This window comes from Lipomyces arxii (genome assembly GCF_038497795.1).
Source record: "Lipomyces arxii strain Phaff 12-163 unplaced genomic scaffold V1512scaffold_6, whole genome shotgun sequence".
Lineage (NCBI taxonomy): Eukaryota > Fungi > Ascomycota > Lipomycetes > Lipomycetales > Lipomycetaceae > Lipomyces > Lipomyces arxii.
Genome location: NW_027117705.1, coordinates 125,379 through 147,100, shown reverse-complemented (window position 1 = coordinate 147,100; position 21,722 = coordinate 125,379). Strand labels below are relative to the sequence as shown.

The 21,722-nt window shown below is 44.5% G+C and overlaps 11 protein-coding genes across 11 annotated transcripts; 5 read left to right on the top strand and 6 right to left on the bottom strand.

Moving 5' to 3' along the window:
* Nucleotides 1-2: 2 nt before the first annotated feature.
* On the bottom strand, nt 3-752 carry V1512DRAFT_261886 (uncharacterized protein). Its single transcript, XM_066916158.1, has 3 exons — nt 516-752; nt 350-463; nt 3-301 (listed from the first exon to the last, which is right to left on the bottom strand). The coding sequence occupies exons 1-3, from the start codon at nt 652-654 to the stop codon at nt 279-281; spliced, it is 276 nt and encodes a 91-aa protein (XP_066771810.1). The 5' UTR covers nt 655-752; the 3' UTR covers nt 3-278.
* A 447-nt stretch (nt 753-1,199) lies between these two features.
* Nucleotides 1,200-2,112, bottom strand: V1512DRAFT_224285 (thioredoxin-like protein). Its single transcript, XM_066913782.1, has 2 exons — nt 1,994-2,112; nt 1,200-1,943 (listed from the first exon to the last, which is right to left on the bottom strand). Exons 1-2 carry the CDS (start codon nt 2,028-2,030, stop codon nt 1,303-1,305), a joined length of 678 nt encoding a protein of 225 aa, XP_066771809.1. The 5' UTR covers nt 2,031-2,112; the 3' UTR covers nt 1,200-1,302.
* Nucleotides 2,113-2,307: 195 nt separating this feature from the next.
* V1512DRAFT_261880 (UbiA prenyltransferase family-domain-containing protein) lies at nt 2,308-3,852 on the bottom strand. Its single transcript, XM_066916157.1, has 2 exons — nt 3,506-3,852; nt 2,308-3,452 (listed from the first exon to the last, which is right to left on the bottom strand). The coding sequence occupies exons 1-2, from the start codon at nt 3,701-3,703 to the stop codon at nt 2,430-2,432; spliced, it is 1,221 nt and encodes a 406-aa protein (XP_066771808.1). The 5' UTR covers nt 3,704-3,852; the 3' UTR covers nt 2,308-2,429.
* A 180-nt stretch (nt 3,853-4,032) lies between these two features.
* V1512DRAFT_261878 (putative diphthamide synthesis protein-domain-containing protein) lies at nt 4,033-5,777 on the top strand. The gene is made up of 2 exons (XM_066916156.1): nt 4,033-4,452; nt 4,499-5,777. The coding sequence occupies exons 1-2, from the start codon at nt 4,088-4,090 to the stop codon at nt 5,718-5,720; spliced, it is 1,587 nt and encodes a 528-aa protein (XP_066771807.1). The 5' UTR covers nt 4,033-4,087; the 3' UTR covers nt 5,721-5,777.
* V1512DRAFT_145928 (uncharacterized protein) lies at nt 5,739-6,727 on the bottom strand. The gene has a single exon (XM_066913029.1). It carries the CDS (start codon nt 6,655-6,657, stop codon nt 5,758-5,760), a length of 900 nt encoding a protein of 299 aa, XP_066771806.1. The 5' UTR covers nt 6,658-6,727; the 3' UTR covers nt 5,739-5,757.
* Nucleotide 6,728: 1 nt separating this feature from the next.
* V1512DRAFT_145927 (fungal-specific transcription factor domain-containing protein) lies at nt 6,729-9,179 on the bottom strand. The gene is made up of 3 exons (XM_066913028.1): nt 8,941-9,179; nt 8,824-8,886; nt 6,729-8,771 (listed from the first exon to the last, which is right to left on the bottom strand). The coding sequence occupies exons 1-3, from the start codon at nt 9,008-9,010 to the stop codon at nt 6,877-6,879; spliced, it is 2,028 nt and encodes a 675-aa protein (XP_066771805.1). The 5' UTR covers nt 9,011-9,179; the 3' UTR covers nt 6,729-6,876.
* Nucleotides 9,180-11,392: 2,213 nt separating this feature from the next.
* Nucleotides 11,393-13,701, top strand: V1512DRAFT_145937 (major facilitator superfamily domain-containing protein). The gene is made up of 2 exons (XM_066913030.1): nt 11,393-11,892; nt 11,941-13,701. The coding sequence occupies exons 1-2, from the start codon at nt 11,669-11,671 to the stop codon at nt 13,325-13,327; spliced, it is 1,611 nt and encodes a 536-aa protein (XP_066771804.1). The 5' UTR covers nt 11,393-11,668; the 3' UTR covers nt 13,328-13,701.
* A 1-nt stretch (nt 13,702) lies between these two features.
* On the top strand, nt 13,703-15,342 carry V1512DRAFT_145923 (Alpha/Beta hydrolase protein). Its single transcript, XM_066913027.1, has one exon. It carries the CDS (start codon nt 13,853-13,855, stop codon nt 14,933-14,935), a length of 1,083 nt encoding a protein of 360 aa, XP_066771803.1. The 5' UTR covers nt 13,703-13,852; the 3' UTR covers nt 14,936-15,342.
* On the top strand, nt 15,072-17,969 carry V1512DRAFT_145939 (N-acetyltransferase B complex non catalytic subunit-domain-containing protein). Its single transcript, XM_066913031.1, has 5 exons — nt 15,072-15,318; nt 15,370-15,508; nt 15,559-15,677; nt 15,722-17,710; nt 17,758-17,969. The coding sequence occupies exons 1-5, from the start codon at nt 15,208-15,210 to the stop codon at nt 17,848-17,850; spliced, it is 2,451 nt and encodes an 816-aa protein (XP_066771802.1). The 5' UTR covers nt 15,072-15,207; the 3' UTR covers nt 17,851-17,969.
* A 1-nt stretch (nt 17,970) lies between these two features.
* On the top strand, nt 17,971-19,749 carry V1512DRAFT_145940 (uncharacterized protein). Its single transcript, XM_066913032.1, has 4 exons — nt 17,971-18,328; nt 18,379-18,532; nt 18,580-19,338; nt 19,384-19,749. Exons 1-4 carry the CDS (start codon nt 18,125-18,127, stop codon nt 19,683-19,685), a joined length of 1,419 nt encoding a protein of 472 aa, XP_066771801.1. The 5' UTR covers nt 17,971-18,124; the 3' UTR covers nt 19,686-19,749.
* Nucleotides 19,708-21,364, bottom strand: V1512DRAFT_261868 (Acetamidase/Formamidase). The gene is made up of 3 exons (XM_066916155.1): nt 21,158-21,364; nt 20,859-21,106; nt 19,708-20,803 (listed from the first exon to the last, which is right to left on the bottom strand). The coding sequence occupies exons 1-3, from the start codon at nt 21,165-21,167 to the stop codon at nt 19,814-19,816; spliced, it is 1,248 nt and encodes a 415-aa protein (XP_066771800.1). The 5' UTR covers nt 21,168-21,364; the 3' UTR covers nt 19,708-19,813.
* Nucleotides 21,365-21,722: the final 358 nt, after the last annotated feature.

Below are 21,722 nucleotides of genomic sequence, written 5' to 3'. Positions count from 1 at the left end.
GATTTACAGAGTGTGTATTATTGGTACTAAACCCTTATATATAATGCGCTCTAACGCGAACAAAATGTGTTTTTAAGTGGCTATTTGAAGGTAATTCCGTACTTGAGCAGGGAGATGGTGTACGTTTGTGTGATTTATTGATCTTCAGGCAATTTGCATAACAAATGACGTAGTTCATGATCATTATTTCTCAGTGAATAGTAACAGGGAAGTATTTAATGAGTCTTTATCATGTTGTAGCTGCCATGCAATAAGGCATTATATAACGGTATATACTATTATACTGCAGAAATATATAGTACTGTTATTGTTTAGTTTGTGACCGTAGTTCAATCAACAAAATGCTTACCGTTATTTCCTCGAATGAAGACATCTCCGTAACTATTCTTCAACTCTCCTTCAACATACTCCTTTGTCTTTTCAAGCGCAATATTCATGTATCCGTCCACACATTGTAAATCTCCTATTCCTCTCCATCAGTACAACATCCTCATAGAGCAAGCAACACAAGTTACCTCGATATTCAACACCAGAATTTAACTTGACTGATACTTTAGCACCCGTGATCTGTGCTAAGAACGCAGATGGGTTATTGCTAACCGAGGGTTCATCCGCACTAGGCAACACTGGTGATTCCACCGCTCCGTTACTCATTTTACTTGAGAATTAACGCGATATCTGGTCTGAATTGTGAAGGAAGTTCAAGCGCGGTGTTGAAAGCGTCCTCGACAATGACACCATAAGGGGCTCGTACTATACCGACGACTACATGTTCTTCATGATGTATTTTATGGTCGGCTTGTAGCAATTCAAATGTTTATATTTTATTTCATTTTATGACTTTGTATAATTTATACATTTCAAAACGAATACATAGCTTTAACTTCAGTCACAGTGGTAAACAACCTGCTACACTAACCACAATACATTCAACCCATATGAACTCTTCCTTCGACTTCAGCATTTCAACTCAACTAAGTCAGTCGGTCTCTTCTTCTTTCCTTTTATATTACTGTAGACTTCTAAAGCCACTCAGAATACAAAATATCAATGAAAATTACAAATAAGGAATGCTAATGTGTGGCACAGTTAAAGTTAAGCTTTCAGGGGTGCGGCTCATAAATAAAGTAGTGGCTGACAAAGCACACAGAATAAAGCGTATTCCGCAAATCAATTATCCACCTACAAACAGAATAGAATACATTTATATAACTTTTATTAATTAATTTAATTTACAATCCGTCATAAGTATACCAAAAACCCTTGACATGAGAAAAAAAAGGGCAAGTCACTGGACTACATCTAAGGAGTAATCTTAGAAATGTCAAGAGGAGTGATACGCAAGTAAGGCTTGACGGCCTTGTATCCAGGGAAGAGCTTATCAGCGTCAGCGTTGGAGACAGACGCAGCGACAACGACATCATCACCAGGAACCCAGTTGATGGGGGTAGCAACCTTGTACTTGTCAGTGGCCTGGAGAGAGTCAATGACACGGAGGACTTCCTTAGTGTTACGGCCAGTGGACGCGGGATAAGTCAAAATCAGACGAATCGTCTTTTTGGGGTCGATTATGAAAACCGATCGGATGGTAAGTGGAAGGCCCTTCCCGTCACGGTTGGTAACATCCTGGTAGTCAAGCATATCGTAAAGGTAAGAGATTTGACGGTCGGCATCAGCAATGATGGGGAACGAAAGAGAGCTTCCGGCGATCTCATCAATATCCTTAATCCATTCCTCATGGGAAGCAAGCGAGTTGGCAGAGAGACCAATCAACTTAACGTTACGCTTAGCAAAGTCCTCCTCGAGCTTAGCAAAAGCACCAAGCTCAGTGGTGCAGACAGGAGTGAAATCGTCGGGATGGGAGAACAAGATGACCCATCCGTCACCAATGTACTCATGGAAATCAAGTTCACCTTTGGTAGTGGTAGCCTTAAAGTTAGGAGCTATATGACGATTAACAATTAGGATTAACATAAGAATCAAACTAACGTACCCTTAGAGCCAAGACGGAGACGAGGAGCTTCAGACATTTTGAATTATAAAAGAGGAAACGACGAAGAGTGTTGAAGAAAAGAAAAAGAGTAGACGAAACCGATGATTTATACGTTTTCGAGTTCTGTCTACAAAAATTTTCGATGACATTTTGTTGCGATATCTGTGGTGTGGATGGTGAGCTGGATCTAACTTAAACAGGTTTAGTGTCCATTGCGTGCTTCTTGCTAACTACTATGAATAAGCCACAGTTATCCGCCCGTTCTTGTGCGCATACAGCATTTGCACGGCCACGATTTTACTTAGCCACACTAATTACGTGATTGACGCATTGAATTCCATGATCTAATATACGCTGATGTATAATCATATGAGCAGTTATCAGTACGAGCCACAGCACATGAGGCTCGACTTTTATTTAAAATATGTACATGCGTTCACTCAGACTCGAATAGCTCTTCAATTGCTTCTGATTTTTCATCTCCCCAGTCAAAAATTCCGCGCCAAAGTCCGGTCTTGTGTACCATAGAGAACACAAGCACTGCAGGAAGCTGCCAGATACTTGCCCAGAATAATTTTCGCGCACTGGCAGTCGCACCCCGGCCAAGTATTGGACTCCGGCACTCTTTCCAAAACTGTACCGCACACGTCGAAAGCCAGATGTTCATGACTGTACTGTCGACGACAAAAAACGAGTCTGTGACCCCAAAGTACCAGATGCCGATACAGAGCGGGATCATTGCCAGTGAATACCGCAGTGCGACACGGGCGTTGAGCTGCGGGTTTACCCATGCTGTCATATAATATCCTGCCATTTTGTATTCCTCGCGGATTGGGAATGATAATGCATTGAAATGAGGAAACTGCCATGCGTATAATAGTCCTGCCAGACACCAAGCGGCTGGATCCATCAATGATCCACCGGCAGCACTCCATCCCATCAGAGGTGGAATTGCTCCTACCACCGCGCCTGCCCATGTATTGATAATTGAAGTTCGTTTAAGCGATGTGTATACTCCGGCATATAGAAATATGTTAAACACTGCAAGAGCAGCAACGTCAGGATTGACACCGAGATATAATGCCGCGGCTCCGAATGTACCTGTAAATGCGGCAAAGATGAATGCCTGCCTCGGACTGACTAAACCTCGTACTATAGGTCGAGCCCGTGTCCTCGACATCATGCCATCAAATACTGGTTCTCGTGCCATATTCAGTGCATTTGCACTCATACTCGTCAACCCGGTTCCGACTGTAAGCCACAATAATGTGCCGAGCGACGATCCAGTCTCATATGCGGTCTCTGGTGTGACGGCATATGCTGACATTGTGCTCAGCACGATCAGAGCAGTCAAACGCGGCTTCCCCAGCTGCATAAATGCGCGAAATCGAGTTGGTGGATTTCGCATTGTCATTTCTGGTGACCCGCCATGGAATAATCCCATTGTCTGTGAAAATAGCTACATATGACATGTCAATTTCTCCTTTCTTACTCTTTATATCCAAAACTCACTCGTGTCATATTTTGCCTGCTATCTATAGCTTTTATATCACCATTTGACCGAAAAAAATCAATTGTTATCGTCGACATCATCGCCGTTAACGCGCGACTGTTACATCTCCTTTGTGCCTGCACTGTGCTCCGAAAACCGACCATTTCTGTTGACGACTGATTACACCAGCGCAAACACTGCCGCACTGCCAGCGCCATTTATTAAAGAAGTCTAGATCACACTAAAAGACCCGAACTTGTTACCGAGTCTTTCGTGATTTTGGCGTGAATTTCGATTTCGAGATTTTTTTGTTCGTCCCGGCTTCGACAAGCGACAAATTGAGGGGTTGGTGTCGTTTTCACGCTACTATTTGCCGACCATGTCAAAAACTATTCTATGATTGTAAATTTATTATGAGATTTACTAAACAAATTGAACTTATTTCCTCTATTACTGTTACTAATATAGTATTCAGGGCTTTGTTAATGTATAAATTCCGATTTGCAGACTGGACATCAAGTTTTGTGCGGCTTTCAAAACTGTGCGGCGTAAACTTTTCATAATGAACAAACTCATCGTTGACTCTACTCTTTAGATCCACAATGGCAGACACAAGCGTGGCTCCTGTGCTCTCATCGCAGCCGACTTACTTTCGTGTATCTGCTCAGAAAGAGACATTTGTGCGAAAAGCAGATCTCTCGGCCCAATACCACTTGGATGAACTGGCACGGTACATCACTGAACTGGAGTACAAGCGAGTGGCACTGCAGTTTCCGGACAGTTTACTGCTGCACTCGACTGTTGTTGTATCTGCTTTGAATGATGAGCTGCTGAATCTTGGAACTGGAAATGTTATGGTGTTTGTGCTTGGAGACACGTCGTATTCTGAATGCTGTGTGGATGAAATAGCCGCCCAGCACGTTTCGGCTGATGTCGTCGTGCATGTCGGTGTAGCCTGTTTGAACCCGTGAGTGTTACTGCCCGAATGAGATTCTTGTTCTGATTGTGTGCAGTGTCGTGTCGTCGCCGGTCGTGTACTTGTTTGGAGAAGAGCATCTTGATTTAGACAAATGCGTGGAAGTCTTTAAAAATCAAATCCCGGATTCAAATACACATGTCCTAATAGTGGCCGAAACAACACTACAAACTCATGTTGAACCACTGAGACAACGACTAAGCGAATACACGAACATCCTTACTACACTACCAATCCTTTCAGGCGAAGCCACAGCACAAGAGCACATTATTCCCCCATTATCTCCTCAACCTACATTTAGAGTCCGGTCCGAAATCCCGCGCCGGTGTCATGAACCGCTACAAACAGATCTCTCGTCATATACATTATTCCATCTTGGTATCCCTCCGGCGCCTTCCCATTTGCATCTCGCCACATTGTTCAAAACACCCCCAATCATAATCGACCCAGCCACATCAAGCCCGGTGTCGGCGTCCGCCACGCCTCTAGCCAGACGGTACAAGACCATGCTGTCTGCTCGTGCAGCATCTACCATCGGTATCCTTGTCAACACGCTGTCACTCAAGTCGTCCGCCAAGTTAATCTCGTCGCTCGAGACCCAGATCAAGGCTGCGGGTAAGAAACACTACGTCATTGCGGTAGGAAAACCGAACGTCGCGAAACTGGCAAACTTTGACGTCGTGGATGCGTGGGTTGTCGTTGGGTGTGACAGAGGAGGCGTGATTATTGACACGGCTGGTGAATACTATAAGCCGCTGGTTACACCGTTTGAGTTGAGTCTTGCGCTCAAACGAGATATCTCGTGGGGCGGTCAATGGATTTTGCAATTTGAGAACGTACTCAAGTTGGATGATGACGACCTCAAGAAAGACGGTGACAACGATCAAGAAAGCGGGAACGAAGGAGACGATTTGCCGCCACAGTTCGACGCTGTAAGCGGCCGGTACGTGGCGTCACGACCTTTACAGTCACGGAGTGCACATGTAGATATCGCAATAGAAGAATCCGGACCTTTACCGAAGTCGCAGCAGTTGATTGGAGTCAAAAACGCGGCCGGACAACTTGCCACCCGTGGCTCGGAACATTACTCGACCGCAGGCGCATTTCTACAATCTCGGCGGTTCTGGAAAGGTTTGGGTTCAGATTTCATTGATCAAGACGACGATGATTCAGAAGATGATACGAGCAAAAAGACTGAATTTTCTGTCGTCGAGGAAGGACGGAGCGGCATTGCTCGGGGATACGATAACCCGGAATAGAGACATGTACTATAGGCTGGAAAACTTTTGTATATATTTACTCGATTACTACATCAATCCCGGTTGACCATAATCCGAGCAAATCTCGCAAATCGCCAACCTCAATGACCCGGCCGCCATGCCGCAACGTGACATCGCCGCCAGGGCTTGTCTCTAAGCCTTGAGTGCGCCTGACGTATATTGCACCCCAATGCGGGAGCTCACTGGTGTTATTTAATATCCCGACCACGTCCTTTCGTACTTCGTCGCCTATATGCCAGTAAAGCCGTTTCGAAGCGACTGTAACAGCGTCGCCTGGAACCAGGTTAATTGATAAACCCACGTCATGCGATACCAGCGACTCCGCAGCCTTAAACATCTTCGGGTCAGGTTTCTCGACCCCAACCTCACACGACAATACCACATCCTCATTTTTTTCGACCCATGCATGCCCGACAATTCCGTCCTGATCCCCGCTAGACTCGTCTCCAGCTAACACCCCGATAGATCTCAACACCTCTCTGCATCGCGTATCCGAGTTCGACAGCACACCCACACGGGTCTCTTTTGGCACACTATCCAAAAACACTGTGATATCCGGCATCAACTTGTACGCAATTCCACCATTAAACCGTTCGAACAACGCATTCACAAACGCATCACCAACCTCCCCACTAACGTCGCCGCCCGCGAGCGTAAATGTCGACCGTATGACTGCAAACCACCATTCCTGTTCGCCGCCTTTATAGTTTGCGTGGCTTTTTGCACGTGCTTTAAACGCGGTGTAAAATGCAGTAGCAATTGCAGAAGGCACTAGCGGGGGTGTCGACGGGAAAAACTTGTGGTGCAGAGTCGAATATTGCTCGGGAACGGACGGGTTGGGCGAATATATTGTCTCAAATGCGTCTAGTGTCAGCAACCGCGGAGGAGGTAGTCGGATTCGGGTCTTCAACGGCATTTTTCCGTGCCGTTGAGCTGAATAGCTGTTCGCAATTGAAAGCACTTTGTTAGATCTACCCCTGAAAGTAGAACTACGTAAGACATCGTGACCAAAAAAAGATATACTTTGAAAACTTCCAGCAACAACCGTACTCCAAACTGTTTTATTACATCAACAAATATAGTCCCAACTTTTGAATAATCAAAATAGAAGGTAAAAAACACCAATTCCCAAGCGTTAACCCAACAAAAGTTCCCAACCCCATTCCCGCATGACGGTGGTCCAGTGCGTGAGTCCGACCTTATACCTGTGTTTACCGTTGTGAGCCGTCTTCCGTCTCCAGACCTCCTCCACTACGTCCAATGCTCGGTCGACGTTACCCATGTTCAGCATCCGAGCCAGCGCGAGCCAGCGTGTCCGCGCAAGATCGCGGAGAGGCTCAGAATCAACCTCGCATGCGGCGGACAGAAGCGGGAGAATGTGCACAACACACGTACGTGACGTCGTGGGAATGGCAGACAACAAATTCAAAACCTTTGCTGCTAGCAATGACACTGCAGACTCAGGACCTTCGGACCATCTCATTTGATCAGGGATGGCCAGTCCTTCAATCACTAGCACTTCATTAGCCCACGATTCCTTCGTAATATCGACCTCTGCGGCAAGCGATGGCACACATTGAAACAAGTATAACAGTGTCGCATACTTGTACGCATGTGCGGTCGCTAAACAAGAACCGCTGTCAAAACACGGATCATCGCTAACAATGTATGGTGCCCTTGCTGAAGGCATCCATGATTCCAACTCTTTCTTAAGCTCGAGCGCACTTGCAACATACAAATCATCGCGCCCAGAAAGTCTGACACGTCGGACTAAAGACGCCACTTCACCAATTAACGGAAACAACGTAGTCGCAAATCCCATCAAGGGGTCTGCATTGTCATTCGACTTTTCCAGGTCAAAAACAGACTGCTCTTCCTGACGCTCCTCAACCGTGCCATCCGTGTCGTCATCCGAAACGAGTCTAGTAATGACTGCAATGTATTTCCATGCGTTGAAGAGAGTTCTAAATCGCGATAACCGTGCTTGCTCGGTCGGAGTTTTTTGTGAGGCTGAGGAAAGTAAGAGCCGGCTAGACACGAACTGACGGATCAAAATCCGGGCACCTCGAAGATGCGCAACACCCGTTGAGATGTGTCGATCCCATGCCTCGGAAAAAGCAAGCGCGATTGTGGTCGCCAGCGCGACGTCTGACGGCATGTTGTTGTTCAAACCATGCACCAGCTCATGGATGGCGATCCGCATGTGATCGACTGCTTCGACACGGAAAGCCGGATGTGTGGCCGCCGCGTGGAAGTTTGCCATTGCTGCTACGCCATGGTATAGCGCCTTATGAGTCTGTGCCAGAGGCCAAAAAAGCGACCGCCATGGGTTTTCAAATGGAGTGTCAATGATCGACATGACACTGCACGTATTTGTATGAAAAAATAAGGCTGTTCTTGTGTGGGCGTCCAATGAAGGTAGTAAAGTCATTATGGCTTGTTGGTGACCTTGTGGATTGACTAACGCGTTATTTGGACCCACATTCACGCTTTTCGCGTCTTCGGTCTCGTCAGTGAGAAATCCAGTTCGCGGATATGCGACATATGAGGCAAGCGGCAGTTGTGGTAAGTCATCATCATTTTCTTCTTTTGTAACCTCACGTGGAGTCTTTGAGTCAAACTCTGAAGCTTCTATGCCCACAACCACGTCGTTTAGAAGAGAAGGAGTCGGCAAGTTGCTAACGGTCGGAGTTGAATTTGTAGTAGCCGGAGATGTCACCAGAACGGCCGTGATGCCTTCGATGTCTGAAATTTGGCCTGCATTTGGCGGCGTATTTGTAAATTCGGCGAAATTGATTTGATTGTTAAATGTGGAGGGACTGACGGCCTGTTGAAGCGCAAACCATGGCAATGAATCTGCACTTGACAGTCTTTGGCTCGATGGAGAAGCGGTCGAGGAAGCTGATGATAATGAAGCGTCTGAATTTGCTGAAGTCGCTTTAGGTCTTCGTTTTGTCAATGACGGCTCTTCAAACAGTCTCCACTTAAAGTCGCGCTTATATCCACCACATTCGACGTTTCTTTTTTGACCTAGGGCAATTGTTAGAAAAAGTTCAAGATGACGAGCAACTGAATGACGAACATTGCAGACATGTCGGCTTAACTTCGTCACACTTTAATCGCTTTGCTTTGCAAGTCACACAGCCTAGAATCAAGTTAGAGATCTAGTGGAGTTGAAATAAAACACTAAGAACTATACCGTTTCTACTTTTTGAGAGCTTTGGCTTTGGCTTATCTCTCCCAGTGTTAGAAGCAGAAGTAGCTGTCATTCTCGCGACAGCACCCAAAAGACAAAGCAGTAAAGTACAAAAATAACACGGCAAAAGTTGAACGTAGTAAAGTGCTCTAAGCGTAAAGTGCTCTAAGCGTAAATCTATCCAAGGTTGAAATTATTACAATGAATGGTTTCACAGGCACGCAGAATTTCGGCAGCCCTTCCTGTCAAGTAAAGTAGGTGAAAAACCTTGACTTGATTGTAATTTGGAGATGAAAGCACGGAGAGTGGAGCAAATCAGTAATATTCTGGAACCGAAATACGAAGAGTGGATTAGTCGGGTACACGGGTTGTCCCGGTTCAGGAACGCCGAATGCAAGTTTTTACTACAATTTAGCCCAGAATTACATGATTCCGATGGGAATGGGAGATATTGAAGTTAAATTTGAGTTCACAGTAAACGAGACCACGGTGCAAGTGCATAGGAACCAGGATAATATAGCATGTTATGAACAGGCATGCCCGAGACGAGTTTTTAGGGCTCTGCACGCGCGATGTGGGCGACATGCGCCAATCTGAAGTAGTGCAAATAGAAGCCTAGAGTTCATAAACCTGAATTTCATAAATTCAATTTCATAAATTCAGGTCTCTCTTTCAAAGTTGGTACTATGCAGGCCAACTGAGAGTTATCGCTGGGCTCGCAGAGTGCAGAGACGATTGATCATTACCGAATGAACTTGTTCACACTCGTACGAATAAAAAGTGCAGTAAAAGGACAGTGAGAACTATGACGTCGAAAGGAAATCATTGTCACTCTCAACGCTATTGAAACTGACCAGTATACAAAACAAAAGGACGCAATAAGCTCGCTTCACCGCAAGATATACTCGAACCTAATCTTATCCGATAGCATAAGAAGACGTCAAACAGTCAAACATTTCTCACTTATTGGTACAAAACCCATGCAAGATCATAACCCGCTCTAAATAGAGTAGATTGACTTATTAGCGTCTGTTTACTTCAGAACCACGGTTGCGCGGCGTTTTGCAGATGATCGAATCCATGATTCGTGGCACGTCACTTTATTAACCAAAAGTTCAAACTATTATATCGTGTGATTTTATTTGCGACGGGAAGAGTGCAAAGTAAATTTGCAGACAAGTTGGATACAGTCACTTGATTCCTCTCGGTATATTTCAATTGCAAATCGAATTTCGAAACACCACAGGTGAACAATTACTGCACTGTAGGCGGGTAAAACGGCGATGTGGGGCCGTGTCTGCTAACATTGACACACCGTTTAACTCTGCCCATCTCTGGCGAGAAGCAACCCTGTCTTTAGAGGCATATCTTTATCAATGTGATCTTTTGAAAATCAATTTGTATTATTTGGAGTAGTACACGGTTACAGTGTGTGAGTGGATTCTTGCTTATTTTAGAAAGATAGCAACAAAACGGTCTTGTGTAAAGCCGCGAACTACTCATCACGGAAATTCATGGCGCTGAGCACAATTTGCTCTGTCCCAATAAACGAAAGTCGTGGTTATGGTTAAGAAAACTAGGGCGAGCCGATTTGAGCTAGCGTTAAAGTGAATTAGGGGTTGTGGCCATATGTAACCACTGTCTACGAGCTCAGATAACGGGCACTAAATGACAACATTGTCGAGTATTGAAGTATTCGCGCGAGTAATTTTTATAAGTCTTTCTTATCACTCACTGACTTGGTTCTGCACAATAAGAAATTTTAAACCCAATTGAAAGAACAGTTGCGCAAAGTGGAGTGTAAACAAATAATATTTCTAAATGTTTTAACATATACCTGTATATGCACATTAAATAAATCATGAGCCATGGCTTTTACTGACCTAAAAGGAAGTTGCGACGCCAAAGCGTCTTATTGGCCGAGAGCATTTTTAGCAGCGTCTAGAACATGAAGAAGGCATTCGAAATTCAGGAGCGTCTGGCAGAGGAGCAGTTTTGCTTGGTCATGGCGGGATATATTAAATATACTTCGAGTGAGTCCTGCCATCTGCTTATCGTGCAATTACCGCACTTACTTTTCGGCTTTTATGTCACATCGGCATTTGCGCAATTTGAGGTCACAAGAATACAAATTCAACTTAGATTAGAAATATATCGCAGCTGCAACCGCCACCAATAATCTAGAGCCAAAATGGGACTTATAGTTAATATGACCGTAATGCTTAGCACTGATGAAGCGTTGCCCTAAACACTCGCGTGGCGGATGCATTGACAGTAAGGTGCCCGAACCACTTGATATCTCGCACAGAATTAAACCAAGAAGTGTTCTGCAACTTGCTAATCAAATATGACTGTTTGAATAATAATTATTTTCACCTGTTAGGCGACTTTATAGTGTATGGAGCAGCTTATCGACTAGATTGTGGGTCCGATAGTGTGCCTGTAGTTCATATGCTTCCAACGGAAAAGTTAACGCTATGGTAAAGCTGCGATTTTTAGGCTAGTTTTCAGAAATAATGCTATGGAATTTACGATAATTTTACAGTGAAACTAAAATTCACAGCTTGAGATAACGGACAATACAGGGCCTGCCAGAAAAAACCAAACACACTTAACTGGTTAACGAACCCACTTTTGTTCTTAAATCGACTAAATTGCAACATCCTGACCTCTGTGTCAAATACAGCTTCTCGATGTCAAGCGAGTTCAATTGTTGTCTATACAGTAAATCATGGGCACAGAACATGATATGGTAGTTAATGACGAGAACGCGTCAAAAAGCGAGCTGAATTACGATTTTGTTCTTGATCCCTCTCATCCTGGGCGACAGTTTAAATTTTCGGATCCGAATCGAGTACGGTCAAAGAAGCAAAGAATTTTTGGTGCAATCTGGGATGCTTTTGGAAAAGAACCAGAGGAGAGAAGATTTGTGATGCGCTTGGATTTTTTCTTATTGTGAGTATAGACGTGGAACTCTTAGAAAATAATTGACAACTTTCTTAGCTCTTACTCTCTCATATCTTACATGATCAAAACTCTAGATCAAATTAATATTAGCAATGCTTATGTGTCTGGAATGCAAGAGGATTTGAATCTTCATGGCCAAGAACGTAATCTATTCACTACTTTTTTCAATATGGGCTATTTGGCAGGGTCATTGCCTGGACAGATTTTAATGAACGGACGTGTACGGTCTTCATATTTTATTCCATCATGTGAAATTGTATGGGCCGTGTTTGTTATGTGTATTGCCGCATGCCAGTCTGCGAGAGCGATATATGGTTTGCGTTTTATCATCGGGTTGGCCGAGTCTTCCATATTTCCTGGCTTCAGTGCAATTCTTGGTGCCTGGTATACACCGTCTGAACTAGGAAAAAGAATTGCTTTGTTTGAAATGTCTTTCCAGATTGCACACATGTTTTCTGGATATATACAGGCAGGCGTGTATTCATCGATGAATGGTCGTTATGGCATTGCTGGTTGGCGCTGGATTTTCATTATTGACGGAATCATTTCAATGCCTGTTGCCATAACCGGATTTTTTGCTATTCCAGACTTTCCTACCACTACAAGGGCTTATTATTTAAAACCGTATCACCGTGCATACGCCATGGCGAGAATGGCTCGAATCGGACGGGCAGCGCATGTGCCATTGACCCTGAAAATGTTTATTAGTATATTCAGGAGTGGTCGTCCGTATGTGTACGTGTTTCTTGTTAAGCTTCAGAATTTTGGCGGATACACAGGATATTTCAATCTTTGGTTGAAATCGTTGCATAAATATTCTGTACCTCAACTAAACGTTATTCCAACTGGCGGAAACGCTATTGGCTTGGTTTCGGCATACCTCATCTCTAACTTGTCAGATTTGACTAACACCCGATGGCAGTGGATTCTTGTTTCAGAGTCATTTTCTTTATTGGGGGGAATCTTATTGACTGTTTGGAATATTTCTGATAAAGCCAAAATGTTTGCAAATCTCATTGGGTATGCGGGTGTTCCAACCCAGTCGATAGCTATTGCATGGGCTGCAGAGTCGTTTCAGGACATGTCTGCCTTGAGAGGTATTAACCAGGGATTGGCAAATACTATTGCTTTCGCAATGAATGCTTGGCTGCCACTCGTCTTCTTCCCCACAACTCGTGCCCCGCATTACAAATTCGGATATCAATGGACAATTATATGCCATAGTCTTGAGATAGTATCGGTTTTTGTTTTTATGTGGTATGTGAAGTGGGAAAGGAAGCGTAATGGGTATGTAGTCAATGATTTTGGATTGCCTATAATACCATCGCATAGAGACGTGAACAAGGTGGGGTCGGATGCGGAAGAAGAAATTAGCGGTGAAAAGGGAATGAATGGAAAGATTGTTACTGCATCGCCAGTTTAGTGTACACTAAATATTGAATATAGGTCATACTAAGATTTATGAAGCGTTGAGTTTTCGAGTTTTCGAGTTTTCAAGTTCGTTTTTTTTGCACTGTAATAGTTATTATTGCTTAAGTCACCCTAAAATTTTTGATATTATTGTGGGAAAATCGGATTCTTTACGACTCCCTAACTATTCTGAAGCTTTTGTCCGAGCTAACAACACCAAGACCAGTCAGTTCCACAGTATCTGGGTTGGGTCCGAATAGCCTATGTTAGTAGTTTTTAGGTAGTGTGGTTGTTGTTGTTGCGTTATAGCGGAAACAGAATGGGTACGATGAAGCAGCTGAGGCTCTTCAGAAGATTTTGTTGGTGGTGAGGTGTAAGAACCCTTTCCTTGAGCCGCTTTGTCTATCCTAAATATACACGCTGGCAATTAGAAAAACAATAGGAAAAAGAAAGAAGTTGGATTACTTGAGCTCTAGTCTTCTTTCGTAAAACTCAATCAGATAGAGACGATTCCTATTTCACGGTGAATCAGTGAACAATGGGCTTCAAATTTGATTATAAAACTATTCACGCCATTGCCTTAAGTGCTTTGGTTATGGGGGCTGGTACTTATGCTGTTTTTACTGTTTCAAAATACAATAAACATAAGAAAACCCCTCCGAAATCAAATCCTCCGACACTTTCATATCCCGAATACGCCCTTTCTGAGCATACTTTTCTGTCTCCCACTTCTGGCCGTACAATTTCGTATGCTGAATATGGATCACCAGAATCGAAGAACATCATGATCTACGAACACGGTCTTCCTGGAAGTCGTATCCTTCCTGTTGGCCCAAATATCAAGGGTAAAAATATCCGAGTTTTGGCAATCGATCGCCCCGGAATGGGCTTAACTTCTCTTCCTTTGCCTGGCACGACTGTGATGGAAACTGCTATTAGTGACGTTTATGAACTTATTGAACATCTCGAGATCACCGAAAAGGTCATGCTTTGCGGATTTTCTGCCGGCGGTCCTCATGTTCTTGGAATCATGTTCACTCATCCTCAAAAGATCCGTGCTACTTACTGTCTTGGTCCTGCTACTTATCTTGACGAAAAAGTCAACTGGTCTGAACTCTCCCGTGGCTCACGGAAGTCAAATCTTCGGGCCATGTGCTTTCCAAAATATTTTGCTTTTGATATGATCCTCAACGCTGACAAGGCTACCGATTGCTCAAATGTAATCGCCAACATGCAGGCGCATACTACTCCAGGAGATGCTGCGTTCTTGAGTTCACACCCGGTTGAAGCTAAGGGATGGCAGAACGTCAACTACGAGGCTTACAGACAAGGTCTTACTGGATACTTGCAATCATGTCTTGAGATATTTGGTCGACATTCTTCCAAGCCATGGCCTGTTGTTGGCGATATTATTCACCAAGAGGGAATCGAGGGACAGAAAGTAACCATCATTCACAGAGAATGTGACAACCTGACACCTGCGTCTGGCAGTAGAGACCTGATCAAGCGGTTGATTGCTGCTGGTGCCGATGCTGAGATGATTCTTATTCCTGGCACTGACGGGGGTCACTTTGACACACTTAACATCGCCATGGATTATATTCTTGAACACGAATGTTAAGTTATGACATTTATCGTAAATTTCTTTGTATATCTTTCTGTATGAACTCCATTTTTTAGCTAGCAATAAAAATCTGATTTTAAATTGGTGCTGTGTATCGGCGTTTTCCTGAGTACATGTGCTGTCACTCTACGTCTAATTTGCACCATATTTATGTGAACAACGAAAGTTGTTCCGACTGGTCCAAATTGTGCAAAACGTATCGTCAAAACTTCCACTAAGTTAAATGCACGTGTCTGGTCTTACTTTGGACAAAATCGAGCGTCTAAATTATGAATCGAACAAGTTTCATTTGGGAGTCAATTGACTCGAGGAATTACAAGCAGGCGTTGCAACATGTCACGAAGGCCTTAAAACGAACTCCGGACTCCGACCATTACTTGGTATTTTCAACCTGTTTTGACTAAATAATACGGAAATAACAGAAAATTCAGGCATTGAAGGCGTACATTCTTTCATTACAGCGGAAATCAGACGAAGCAGTTCAAATTGCGCGGGATATCGCGTCTCGACAACCGACCGACTCCAGAATTCTTGATTTGATATTCGGGGTCATTCTTGATTCTCAAGGTCGTAAGTCATATATCTGGTTTCTGCTTAGTATTGATTTAATTTGAGAACAGCAACTGAAGCTGGAGCGCTGTATGAATCTGCTGCTAGAAAAAAGCCAAAAGATGAAGACTTGATCTTGTCTTGGTTCTGGGCGATGTGTACTGGGGGAGACCTTCGTGGTCAGCAAAAGGTAATGTTTCTATGGTGATTTTATTATACCGAGCTAATGAACAGGCGGCTATGACTTTGCACAAATCATTTGCTCGCAGACCATACACTCTTTGGGCACTTTTATCCTGTTACATCCTGGCCATATCTCCTATCGTGACACCACAAGAAAGGACTCTATTTTTGACGCTTGCGGTTCGCTTTTTGCCGTTAGTTGAGCCAGTAACGACAGCCGAAGAAGCCATTTTAAAAGCACGTGTACTCGAATTACAACCTACACTAGACGGGGCATTGGAATTTTTATACGACCCCGCGACCGAGAAATATAACAATCTCGAATTACAAATTATGCAGCTTGAAATTTCGGCCAAAGCTAAAAAATGGGAAAATGTCTACAACACCGCGTTGAAGACATTATTGAAAGAAAATCGTGATGATTATGACAGCTGGAAAGAGTTGGCAAACGCAGTCATGAAATTGCCTGCGGAGACTGAACGAAGATCTGCGTTTGAAGATTTGCTTACTGTCCGATCACACACCCGAAATGGAGCGTTGGCTAGTGTGTACTACGGCTCATTACGGCACAAAGATGATCTGATGGCAGCTGCGAAGCAATACTTCAATGAAATTGGAAGCAAGCAGTGTGCGTTTGAAGACTTGAAGCCGTTTGCGTCTATGCTCGATCCTGAAGCGTGGCTGTCGTTTTTGGATGAACAAATTGTATTTAAGGACCCATTAAGTAGGTATTCAGTCAAGCAGCTCAATGCGCTTGTGAATAACCGCAAATTTCATTACTTGCTGGATCACAAAGACGAGTCTTATGTCAAACAGAATATTGAATTGTACAATGCACTACTGCCGACGCTGCAGTCAAAGTCGGTTACGGATTATTACGTCGGCGATGACTTGCTACTGTTGGCAGCGTGTTGGATTCTAGAAGAACGGCCAATGGCTGAACCTGTCTCCAAAGCCGACTCTGTTTACGCGGTCATTGTCCTTCTCGAAACAGCGTGCAGCCGTGATCCGCATCAGTTTTATGTTCGGTTATGGTTGACACGGTTATACTTATATGTGGGAAGCTTTCAGCAAGCTACAGTCCATTACAACCGGCTTTCAATCAAAAACATCCAGACAGACGTCTTGTCTCACTTTTTGTTGACTCGCGTGTCGTCTATCCACCCGGCGTACAAAACATTGATGTCGACCCGGGATTGCTACGACATGAACGCGGTCGAGACGCCGCAGAATATTAAACGCGCTTATGAATCATCTGCGTTTTCGCAGATTGCAGGGTTTATGGAATTCAGTCAGCGCATGTCCGACAGCGTCAATAAGGGGATCTTGGTGATTGAAGCTAAGCGGACGGCAAGAATGCTGGGATTGAAGATGGAGGGGTTGACGATTAATCCGATGATGGCTGCCTCGCGTTGGTGCGATAATCGAGATTACGGTATCGTGTTTGACGTGTCGATGCCTGGGGAAAAGACAACGGAGGAGAAGTACAGACCAGGGCCAAAACAGAATGGAGGATGGATAAATGCATTTATTTTTAGAGAAAGCTTGCTGGACAATTTGACAGCTGCAGACAATCGGGCGAATAACGTTGACAAACTCAAGGCAGTTCTAGAGCCTGAGCAGGAGGCAGGCTTGACTGAAGCAGAGAGGTTTACTCTCAGTACGGCTATGAAGCTTGCTGCGGTCGCTGGCGGCCCTAATCTTGAAGGGTTGAGTGCCTTACAGACATTTCTAGCAGACGGAGTTGCCCAGCTTTGCAAAACAAGCCAGACTGCACTTAACTGGGAATGGTTCCATAACAGGTATACCGTGATGGAGACGGTCAAGACTACCATTTACTGTCTTGACCAACTTGCGCTTGTACCGGCCATGAGGCGGAACGGGAAACTAACTGCATCTGTGGCTATGATCAAGAAACAGTTGTTGGACGCTGGTAACAGTATCAAAGAAGACGCAAAGAACATCAAACTTGGACGCGAAATTTGGGCACGTGAGATAGCGGACCGGGTGTCGGCTTATCCTGTGGTCAGCGATCTTGACGTAAGTTTATATTGTTAATGTTTTAATCGAAGTGCTAATGAAATTAGACGTCGACGATTGATGTCGCGAGTTTGCTGGAAAGTGTTGCAAAAAGTCATGAAGAAAATCTTACTATGTTACGGAATGTTCGACTGATATAAAATATTAACTAAGCATTTTGCATTAGAAAAAAGCTTGTATAAAATGCCGTTTTTTAAGTAAAAAGCCGAGGAGTACGAGAGTCCGGGGTAAGGGTGTATGACGTTCGAGCCTCGAGAACCGAGTGTGGTAGAAGCCTGCCTTCAACAGCACGTTCATCCCAATTGGCGTATAAAGCAATTTCAACAGTTCCAAAGGTTTTCTGTTAGTATAAGTAGGGTTGTTTGTACTTTGCGGTCTCGATTATACGGGTATTCAGTTATTTAATAAGATATAATGGAAGACGAGAAAATTCAGAACTTTTGCGCATTCACAGATGCAGATCCAGAGCTCGCAAAGCAGTACCTCGCGGTTTCAGACGGTGACTTGGATCGGGCTGTTGGGCTGTTTCTTGAGACTGGTGGTGCTGCATTAGATGGAGGCAGTAGTCGTGGATCTGGTGGTGTGTCATCAGGGTTATCACAGAATCCTGTTATAATTGTTTGTTAACTGTGATTTGTGTGAAAAGGTGCTGGTACTGATTAGGTCAGGATGATGACGAAGATGATGCAACGATGGCTGAACGTCTTCAAATGGAAGAAAATCAGCGGAGGCAGTCTGAAGTGAGGGAGCGGATAGCCCCACGGACAGAGACTTTGGTTGAAGATTACGGGTACTATCCACCTCCAGAGATGTCAGCTAGAGGTATGTTTGATGGTGAATTGTGTCTATGCGTTAATCTGATTTGGTAGTGGCAGCAGCAAGACCGAGTGTGTTTAATCAGACTCCCGAAGGGCTGCCTCGTGATACCACTTTGACAGACAAGCAGTCACGATTAGAACAGCTGTTTCGACCACCATGGGATATTATGTCGAAATACAATATTGACACTGCAAAGATCAAAGGACGAGAAATGAAGAAATGGTTGCTGGTCAACGTCCAAGACGTGTCTGATTTTCAATGTCAGGTGTTGAATCGGGATTTCTGGTCAAACGAAAACGTGAAAGAGACAGTGCGAGAGAATTTCTTGTTCATGCAATACTCCAAAGATACTTACGAGGGCCAGAACTTTCTGCAGTATTATCCCGCTACGAAATTTCCATACTTGGCTATCCTGGATCCACGTACGGGCGAACAGATGAAAATCTGGAATGAGATCCCATCGCCTGAAGACTGGATTGTGTCGGTGTATGAGTTTCTTGACCGATTTAGTTTAGATCCCAAGTCGCGCAATCCGATAGGCAAGATGGCAAAGCATAAGCCGGTCGAACGGATGTCAGAAGAAGAGCAGCTCAAGTTTGCGTTGGAACAGTCTATGGGCGGGTCAGCAGGAGACGACACAGAAGAAGCCAGTGAGATGTCGAGTGTGAGCGCTGCCGGAAGCGCGTATGACTCAATGGACGATGTCTCGTCGTCCTCGCCTAGAGATAAGGGCAAGCGGAAGATTGAAGTCATTGATCTCGATGAAGATGAAGAATTTGTCGAAGCCGAGGAAGAACTCACTCCTCTAGGTCAGTTACACTTTTTTTGTGTGGTTTTATAGTACTAATCATTAGACGCGTTTGCCGAAATTCTGCCTGTGTCTAGACCAGAGCCGGATGCAGATCCAAAGACCACGACCCGGATCCAGATCCGACTGGCAGACGGCTCAAGACGAGTTCGACGAGTGAATTTGAGTGACCCGATCCGGTCGCTGTTTGAGTATATCAAGGCTAACATTCCAGAGCTGCGCGAACGACATTTCCAGATTGTCGATGCTGCGAGCCATAAAAAACTGATTGAGATTTTAGATGACACGATCGAGCAGGCTGGGTTGAAGAACTCTGTCGTCCTTGTTGAAGTGGACGATGAAGAATGATTTACTAATAAACAAGGAATTGTAAATTTGAGAAGGAAATTGCATTATTAATATATGAAGAATTTGCGTGGACCATGAAGCTTTTTTTTAATTGATACACACTGCATCATTTAACTATATAAAACAGACTATTTGGTGATGTGGGCACAATCACCCATTTCCAACTTCTGTGTCTCGCCTTCTTTTGGCATGATGTCAAAGTCGAAGATATCGGCTGGGATGCCGATAGTAGTGCACGAGTTTGGAATATCGACGATGGACGCGATGTGCGCCTGGACAGGTGCAGCCGACAGGAGCAAGTAAATCTGCTCACCAGTGTAGCCAAACTTCTTAAAGTATTCAACCAACCGTATGCAGGCACCACGGAACGCAACAGTTGCATCGAGGAAGTACTGTTTTCCGTTCTCGTCGACAGAAATACCCTCGAATGTGAGGTACCGCGACGGGCCGTAGTGGTTCTCGACCGCGCCGGGCAAAAACATGGGAGTGTTCATGGCGAAGTCAGCGACACCGTTCTTGATGATGGAGCACTTGAGGGTGATGACACCTGCCATTTCAATGGCACCGCAGAAGGAAATCTCACCGTCTCCTTGGGAAAAATGGAGATCACCGACCGAAAGACCGGCACCCTTGACAAAGACCGGGAGGTACGCTTTTGAACCACGAGACAAGTTTTTGATGTCGGCGTTACCGCCGTGTTCACGGGGAGGAACGGTTCTGGCGCCCTCCTTTGCGACTTTGTCGAACTTCTCGGGCTCGATCTTGTTGCCAGCGTAGGTACCCTTCTCCTGTGGCAGACGTGCGACCATGAGCGGAGAGTGGATAGACTCATGGTGGGCGTGGAGCTTGCCTTCACGCTCGTTCCATTTTGCCAACAACTCAGGTGACGGCATAGTGCCAAGAATACCAGGGTGGATCAGACCCGGGAACTTGACGTGAGGGATGTGGCGGGAGGTAGCGAAGATACCCTCAAAGTCCCAGACAGCTTTGATGGCCTCGGGGAAGTACTCGTCAAGTAGCGAAGGACCGTCGGCCTTGTCCAGAACACCGGTGTATCCCCATGGCTTGTCAGCAAAGGGCTGGATATCCTGGATCTCAACAACAAGAACATCACCAGGCTACGTAAAAGTTAGTAATTGGTAGTCAAGAGTGAGCAAGAGCAAAGAGACTTACTTCTGCACCTTCAATACCGATAGGACCAGACAAAAAGTGCACTCCATTCAAGTCAAGGTTCTTAATATCGTCAGCAGAGTCATCGTTCTTGACCTGGCCACCAGTCCAGTCAAAGCACTGAACATGGAAGACCTCGCCGGGCTTTGCAGTCGCAGCAAAGGGAATGTCAGGGTGCCATCTGTTATGGACACCGTTCTGTTCCCACGGCTTCTTTGTAAAGTCGATCTCGATAGCGGTACGAATTGGTTCTGAGTATGTTAGGATCTAATTTCTAGTTCAATTGATGTTTTAGAGCCTACCTTTGCCCATTTTTGATATGAATTGAGTCTTAAGAAAGTGGTGAACTACACTAAACAGGAGAAGTATACTACTACAATTTAGAGAGTACGGGGACGGAAAGAACAGGCGCCGGTTGCAAATAAACAGAGTTTGAACCGAGCGTTTAGTATGGTAATTTCAATGCTGTTGGTATGTCCATCTGGCCGAAGACGTATCTCGGATTCTAGTTACTTCTGTTATTGTGTATTGTGATTATTGCTGATTCTACACTACTAGCTATATGTTTATAATAGTATAATCGCTGTGAAAGCATACTGTTCATATTTTTAAAGAAATCCCGGATAAATTACAGCACTTTAGTGCCAGTTCAGTGCAAAAACTGGTATAAACTCTCGACGTCAATGGACAAAGCTCTTAGGAGGAGAGCGCCAATCAAAGTGAACTCAGTCTATTCAAACTTATTCCGGAATTTACAAATACAGACACTCTAGTACTTATTGCCATTTGTTATAATAAAATATCTATATATATACATATACAGAGAATACAAAGTGAATGCCGATAAGCAGAATCATATCTGATAAC

Bases quoted from the DNA above. Each gene is read 5' to 3' on its own strand.
- V1512DRAFT_261886 (XM_066916158.1), bottom strand. From the start codon at position 654: ATGAGTAACGGAGCGGTGGAATCACCAGTGTTGCCTAGTGCGGATGAA. The intron at 464-515 runs GTAACTTGTGTT...GGAGAGGAATAG, and splicing joins TTCTGGTGTTGAATATCGAG to GAGATTTACAATGTGTGGAC. The intron at 302-349 runs GTAAGCATTTTG...AAACAATAACAG, and splicing joins CTTCATTCGAGGAAATAACG to TACTATATATTTCTGCAGTA.
- V1512DRAFT_261878 (XM_066916156.1), top strand. From the start codon at position 4,088: ATGGCAGACACAAGCGTGGCTCCTGTGCTCTCATCGCAGCCGACTTAC. The intron at 4,453-4,498 runs GTGAGTGTTACT...GATTGTGTGCAG, and splicing joins GGTGTAGCCTGTTTGAACCC to TGTCGTGTCGTCGCCGGTCG.
- V1512DRAFT_224285 (XM_066913782.1), bottom strand. From the start codon at position 2,030: ATGTCTGAAGCTCCTCGTCTCCGTCTTGGCTCTAAGG. The intron at 1,944-1,993 runs GTACGTTAGTTT...ATCGTCATATAG, and splicing joins TCTCCGTCTTGGCTCTAAGG to CTCCTAACTTTAAGGCTACC.
- V1512DRAFT_145927 (XM_066913028.1), bottom strand. From the start codon at position 9,010: ATGACAGCTACTTCTGCTTCTAACACTGGGAGAGATAAGCCAAAGCCA. The intron at 8,887-8,940 runs GTATAGTTCTTA...ACTTGATTCTAG, and splicing joins GCTCTCAAAAAGTAGAAACG to GCTGTGTGACTTGCAAAGCA. The intron at 8,772-8,823 runs GTTCGTCATTCA...CAATTGCCCTAG, and splicing joins TAAGCCGACATGTCTGCAAT to GTCAAAAAAGAAACGTCGAA.
- V1512DRAFT_145939 (XM_066913031.1), top strand. From the start codon at position 15,208: ATGAATCGAACAAGTTTCATTTGGGAGTCAATTGACTCGAGGAATTAC. The intron at 15,319-15,369 runs GTATTTTCAACC...CAGAAAATTCAG, and splicing joins CGGACTCCGACCATTACTTG to GCATTGAAGGCGTACATTCT. The intron at 17,711-17,757 runs GTAAGTTTATAT...TAATGAAATTAG, and splicing joins CTGTGGTCAGCGATCTTGAC to ACGTCGACGATTGATGTCGC.
- V1512DRAFT_261880 (XM_066916157.1), bottom strand. From the start codon at position 3,703: ATGGCGCTGGCAGTGCGGCAGTGTTTGCGCTGGTGTAATCAGTCGTCA. The intron at 3,453-3,505 runs GTGAGTTTTGGA...TGTCATATGTAG, and splicing joins GCAGGCAAAATATGACACGA to CTATTTTCACAGACAATGGG.
- V1512DRAFT_145928 (XM_066913029.1), bottom strand. From the start codon at position 6,657: ATGCCGTTGAAGACCCGAATCCGACTACCTCCTCCGCGGTTGCTGACA.
- V1512DRAFT_145940 (XM_066913032.1), top strand. From the start codon at position 18,125: ATGGAAGACGAGAAAATTCAGAACTTTTGCGCATTCACAGATGCAGAT. The intron at 18,329-18,378 runs GTTTGTTAACTG...TGATTAGGTCAG, and splicing joins CACAGAATCCTGTTATAATT to GATGATGACGAAGATGATGC. The intron at 19,339-19,383 runs GTCAGTTACACT...ACTAATCATTAG, and splicing joins GGAAGAACTCACTCCTCTAG to ACGCGTTTGCCGAAATTCTG.
- V1512DRAFT_145923 (XM_066913027.1), top strand. From the start codon at position 13,853: ATGGGCTTCAAATTTGATTATAAAACTATTCACGCCATTGCCTTAAGT.
- V1512DRAFT_261868 (XM_066916155.1), bottom strand. The intron at 20,804-20,858 runs GTAAGTCTCTTT...ACTTTTACGTAG, and splicing joins TCGGTATTGAAGGTGCAGAA to CCTGGTGATGTTCTTGTTGT.
- V1512DRAFT_145937 (XM_066913030.1), top strand. From the start codon at position 11,669: ATGGGCACAGAACATGATATGGTAGTTAATGACGAGAACGCGTCAAAA. The intron at 11,893-11,940 runs GTGAGTATAGAC...CAACTTTCTTAG, and splicing joins CGCTTGGATTTTTTCTTATT to CTCTTACTCTCTCATATCTT.